At 42.3% G+C, this 6,000-nt stretch overlaps 1 protein-coding gene across 3 annotated transcripts in view; it reads left to right on the plus strand.

Annotated features, from left to right (window-relative positions):
- The window catches only part of ZFAND3 (zinc finger AN1-type containing 3), a 144,040-nt gene extending 138,634 nt beyond the window's left edge, over positions 1-5,406 (plus strand). For all 3 annotated transcript variants that reach the window (XM_086460541.1, XM_086460542.1, XM_086460543.1), the window contains one exon: positions 2,719-5,406. In XM_086460541.1, coding sequence (XP_086316667.1) covers positions 2,719-2,873 — 155 coding nt within the window. In that variant the 3' untranslated portion in view covers positions 2,874-5,406. The remainder of the gene's footprint in view (positions 1-2,718) is intronic.
- Positions 5,407-6,000: the final 594 nt, after the last annotated feature.

Consider the following 6,000-nt stretch of genomic DNA (forward strand, 5'->3'; position numbering starts at 1 on the left):
TCCCCAATGCTCGTTCACCAAGAATAAACCCCCTCCATAAAAACAGCCAATATAGGCAAAACTATTTCAGTAATGTTCAGAATGTGCTTGGGTATTCTTTCATTAGGATTCATAGAATAAATGTCATTATTCTTTCATTTCAATTCTTTCATTCTAATTATCAGTTCTAATTAGCAGTACATATTTAAATAGGTCTATGAATAACAGGTTTAGATCATTTAGTTGCTGAAATTAGAAAGACTTTTCCGATAGTCTGGGAAAATGAAAATCACCTGCCGTTCTTTGTGGACAGTTACTGAAATTCTGTTTGAGAGTGCATAAGGAAATACTTGACAAACCGAAAAAATCAATAACATGTTCCATCTGGAATAAATATAGCGTACAGTACAGATTTTCCTACATGGAAACAGGTGCTCTAAAAAGAACTAAAAGGTGTTCAAAAAAGACATGAAGATATGGCAAAGCACAGAATAGATTGTATTGGGGGTGGCAAAGTAGAAGGGAACATCGTGAAGTTATACTTGGTCTACAAAAGGCAGGAGGCTTTGCAGAAAGTGAGGAGATGGGGCAACTGGAAGGTCACATTGAACAGTGATAAATCATGTTGTATATGTGTTTTCTTACGAGATTTATGGAATTGTCAAAAGGGCCTTGCTGAAGCCGTGTAGAAGGTTGTATGCGTGTTTGAGATCTCTTTTAAGATAACATTAAATAACATTCCTACCTACGCTTGATAACTATGTGGAGAGGATCTCTAAAAACCGTGAGGGTTTAAAACCAGCTTTTACCTACAGGGGACTGAACGACTTCAGCCCAGTCCCTATCTGCAGGGTTTCTCGCCTCTGCTTCTTACACATCCCTTGCAGATAAGATGATTAACTTCATCTTTGAGCTCATCTAGTTGGGTATTTATGTATTCTCGTGCCTGTAGTGGATGTCGGTCCGGTAATTTGAAGTCTTATTTCAAGAAAGAAGGGAACCCTTCTGTCCATGCTGTCTGTAAGAGAGAACTGAGTGAAATGCCTGATCAGCATGGAAGCTGTAGGCCAAGGATGTTTTCATCTTGACAATCAGACCTTGAATTTTTGGCACCTCAGGAAAGATATTTGTCCCATTTGAGGGTGGTATGACCCAGACTGAGATTAAAGTGGAGGTAACGATCACGAGGGGCAAGCTATACATCAACTCCATCTGCATCTTTCCATCCGTACGTCTGAATCCCATATGCCAATACAGAAAACTTGTCTCTTTTTGCTTTGTTCCTAGAACTGGGTTTCAAAGCCAGTCACAGATAACAGACGTGTCTTTTCATAGCTGGTGCTATTGAAACAAAGAGCAAAGATAAATCAATTTTTCTTTCTTTTTTTAATAACTCTGTGTGTGATACTTTTTCTGTTTTCTTAGTAATCGCACCAACCAAGGTAGCCTGTTGTTCTCTCCTACAGTTGATGTTTTATAGTCCAGGAGCTTGAAATACTTTACATACATATCTTTATATCTGTATGTGCGTGTATATATGCGCAAACACGCACTCTCTCGAACATTCACTGATTTTTATCCTATTGCATCTCTCAAATGTAATAATTTTGTGGTTTTAATATCGTTTGAGCATTCAAGGAGCAGCAGTAACGTAAGGCATTCAGTGGGAGGCAAAGCGGTGATCTTTGCACCATCAGGCAGGAAAAACACTGCAGCACAGGCGGTATCACACTTCGTTTCATACACAGTGGCCGACGTGAACCCTGTAACTACGTGACTCTCTTCCCTGCTGTATCATCTTACCGCTACTTACCGCAGTGTCACATTCATTTTAGAGGTAGGAAATGTGAGGCAGTTTGTTTACTGTTACAAAGTGTTAGGGCCAAATAAGAAAAAAGCTGATTTTCTTTGTAGACTAGAAAGAGGTGGCTATGGAAGATGTCCCCTCCTCGCCTGTAGGAAGAAGTATTGACGTGTATTTCTGAACCATACGCGCCCTGGCAAACTGAGTAACGCTGGCTCGCTTTAGCCAGAGAGACGATAACTTGCGGCTTTCCAGCTGCAGGGCAAGGGGACGTGGCATGGCATGTCCCTGTGTCAAATGCCTGTTCGCCCCCCGTGGTTAGTGTCACAGCAGTTCATGGGGAGAAGCTTCTGGAACCTGGAACAGTAGCGGAGCAGTGAGCGCTGCTGCAGCCGCTGGCAGCCTGGGCTGCTGGCAGTAAGGAGGGAGCAAGGTGCTGCTTAGATGTAGCAGTTCTGACTTGAAGGGCTGCTTGGGAGCTCAGCCTGAAGTACCACAGGCATGAACTTCAGAAATGACCACCAGCTCCACAGGAAGCAGGAAAGATTTAAAGATTTCAGTGAAGGTGATCAGTTCCGGGTTTTTTGGTGGGTTGGTTTTTTTAAACAGCAGCTTCGTTACCGTCTGGGCATACCTAGTTCACGTGATTTTGAGGGCTTGCTCTATCAGATGAAAGGATGGCAAAAAACCACCCAAACCTAATATGACTTGAGCTTTGATTTTGTGTTGATAAATACTCAAGAAAATGCAGAAAATAATCAGATATTTATTAATACCCTGTGAGGAAGACCTGTAATTTTTGAGAGGCATTCATTTTTGAGAACTGGGTGGTCCCCCGGTAGGTGGTCCTTCAGCGCTGATGCAGGTAAGATGCTGCCACTTGGTTAACCAAGTCCCTAACTGTATTTTTTTTTTTTTCTCCCTCTCCACGGTAGGTTATGTGTTCTGTATGTTACATCGCCTGCCTGAACAGCACGACTGCACGTTTGACCACATGGGACGTGGGCGTGAGGAAGCCATTATGAAAATGGTGAAACTGGATCGGAAAGTAGGGAGATCTTGCCAACGCATTGGCGAAGGATGTTCCTGAGTGCAAGACTGCAACCAAATGCTGTTCTCTTAGTTCACTAATGTTAGCCTTATTTAGGACAAAGTCAGCCAGACACCTTGTACTAGGCAAGTTTCAGACTACAGCCAATCAGTTTCCTTTCCTTAGCCAACCGTCCTGGTACTGTAGTTTAGGGGTTGATGGTGGTTGAAATCGATTTCTGGCTGGTTACTAAGGTGCCTGCTAGCCACCGTATACAAAATAAAACATGAAGAAATATTATTTTTGAGCATGGCTAGTGGATTTAAACAAAACAAGAAAAATCCAAAGGCTTCTGTTATTGCTGGAGTCACTCTAAAAGCCTTATGCTGGAAGCATTCCAGCTGCAGAGTTAACACAAATAGTTGTATAGAAGCTGGTGTAAAAGTTTGCTATGCACATGGCTTTCGGACAAACTGTTTAATGTGCAGCCTTTCACCTCTTCACTGCTAGTGAATCCTGAGGAGGTGAAATACTACGAAGAGCAGCAACTGCAGCTGCTTAAGCCCAGAAGACCTGACTGGTCACTCGTGCCTTCATCGCGTGTGGCTTTTGAGTTAGGCAGTGTCACCAGCATCAGGGATTCTGTTGGGGTAGGAACATCTTTCTGGTTCTTCCCAGGAAGCCAAAAAGAAAGGGGGACAGAGATTCTTATGAAAATTTTTTATATCTATCTTACTATAAAGAACCTATCAGGGGTTTTGTTGGTTTTTTTTTTTTTTCCTTCTCCGTTAAATTATGATCTCACTTTAAAGCCAACTCCATCCCAGAGCAGTAAATGGTGCAGACTTTTTACATGGCATCCACAGAGATCCTACGAGTTGTGTGAACAGATTCCACATCCCTTGAGCAGCGCAGCCGTTCCCACCGGCCGAAACCTGATTGGCTCTTGTTTGCCTTTTGCTAAGTGCAGGTATCTGATAATTGATCAAATAAGGCTAATTCACAGCACAGTAGCCATGGCTGGATTCTACAGACTGACTTTCTGTAGCTAGACTTATATATTGGGGGGGGAAAAAAAAAAAAGGACATTTTGTAGCAAACGGAATTCAGTAACAGTATTGGGGAACAACCGGTAAAACACCCTTTATCAGATTGAGTTTGTGTTCCTCACGTCCAGAGCGTCAATGAGATAATCGCAGGGGCTCTCTCGGCCCTCTTTCTATGCAGCTGAGCGCTCCCACGAAATCTCTGCCCGCACCTAGCGCAAAGCAAGTGTAGCAAGTGAATGGAAAAGCGTTACACGGCGTAGGATGCTTCGGAGCCGTTAGAGCTGTGGTGCTGCCTTACGGCACGTCACGCTGAGCTGAGCTGAGTCCCACCAGGCCGGGCAGCTGGGAAACAAAAAAGCAAGCGTCACCATCGGCACGTCTCCTGCCGCGCCCGGCGTTTGTGCAGGGGAGAAGGATTTGTGCCGATGGGGCCCGGCTTCATGCCGAGTGAACTGAGCTTCTCAGTCTGTTAGCGAGGTGTTAACAGTCAGATAAATTTGCAAGAAGACCTGAGGGCGGGAAGGATTTTTGTCTCATCTTCAAACACTGGGCAGATATAACAGGTCAGAGGGGTGAAGTAATGTGTCACTTGAAAAACCCCAGCGTTCTGGGAGTAAGCTTGTATGAGTCATCCTCCATTCTGCTTGTTACAGGTAACTAACTCCTTATAGGCCAAATTCTGTTGTTACTTTGGTAGCCAGCTAGGAGCATTTAACAAGGAGACAACTAATTTAAAAAAAAAAAAAAAAAAAAAAAAAAGAAGAATATATATGTCTCTCCGCACACACTCAGCATCTGACTGTATTAGCGTTAATTAACCATGAAGCAAATCAGAAGTGTCCCATCATTATAAAATGCAACCTATCCAAAAGGCAAGCTGTTTTGGGGTTGTTTTTTTTTTTTTATTGTTGTTGTTGTTATTCAAGAGTATGAGACCAGCAGCAGAGTCTTCTGTAACGTGCTGCACTTTCGGGAACTGGTCCTGGGGAGACAGACTGTCCAAGGATATGATTTACCTTTGCCGTGAGGAGTTTAACAAACCGTGGATTTTGGCGGCTGCTGTGATACGCACTTTCTTTTCCTACAAAATCCTGTCATAGCATTTGATGGGCATTCTGATTGATACACGAGACTTTTCTGCATTAATACTGAAGATGCTCTTTTGTTCCTCCTTAATATTCTCTTTAATCTCGTTACAAGTGCACAGATGGTTTCGAGGTGGCTCTCGAGAGAACACTACTTAAAGTTTGTGTGAATTATGGACAATGTTCACTTTAAACAAAAAGTTGGGGAGGGGGTTGTTCCTTTGCAGTATCTGTTCTGTGAAGTTTGTTAAACGTAAAGAAAGCTTAAGTTCTTGTATCTTAAAAGAAGATCTTATTTAACCCTTTTGTGTTCTAGATTTACTTACACATGTAGCCTAGAGCTCAGTTTTAGTTTAACATTGTGAAAATATTAAAAGAATCTTGTAACTTTATTCTTTTTCCTCCTGCTAAAACAAAAATTAAACCAATCAGATTAAAGTTTGAATTCCTTTCTGCCTATTCCAACAGGTCTTGCTGTTTTGCACCATTTCTGTTGCAAGTTCACGTAAGGAATACGAATGGGGAAAATACCAGCTAGGCCAGTAACTTGAAGCTGAATTCACAGTTGGTGGAAGGTGGGCAGTATTTTCTGCCAGTTTGGAAGGGGAGGATAATATTTCTGCTGGGTTCAAGTTGAGTGATTTATTTTTGCAAGCAACTCTGGCTAAATCTGCTGTAGCCGGAGTATTGGTCAATTTAATTTTGAGGTTAGATACAGTAATCAAATGGAGAAGTTGTTCATACTTTTAAGTCAAATGCATACTGTGCGCTGTAGGGTTGGCGTAAAGTGTTAAAATGTCTCAAATGTTCTTTCATGCAAGTTTCGACAACTTCTGCACCTAGCGCAGCTGTATTCCAAATCAGAACGGGCTGTATTCGTAATGGAGAAGTGGAGGAATAACTAGTGTTTGTTAATCATTTCGATGCTAGAAACACAAGGCTAATTAAAAAACAATGGAGTGTATCAGAGGGAGAGAGAATATCAAGGGGATTATTTAAACCATTTTGAACATCGTTTGGAATTGAAAGTGTGCCTGATCCAGGGGACGCCTA

Source organism: Leptosomus discolor, chromosome 2, assembly GCF_034619465.1.
Source record: "Leptosomus discolor isolate bLepDis1 chromosome 2, bLepDis1.hap2, whole genome shotgun sequence".
In the NCBI taxonomy this organism is placed as follows: domain Eukaryota; kingdom Metazoa; phylum Chordata; class Aves; order Leptosomiformes; family Leptosomidae; genus Leptosomus; species Leptosomus discolor.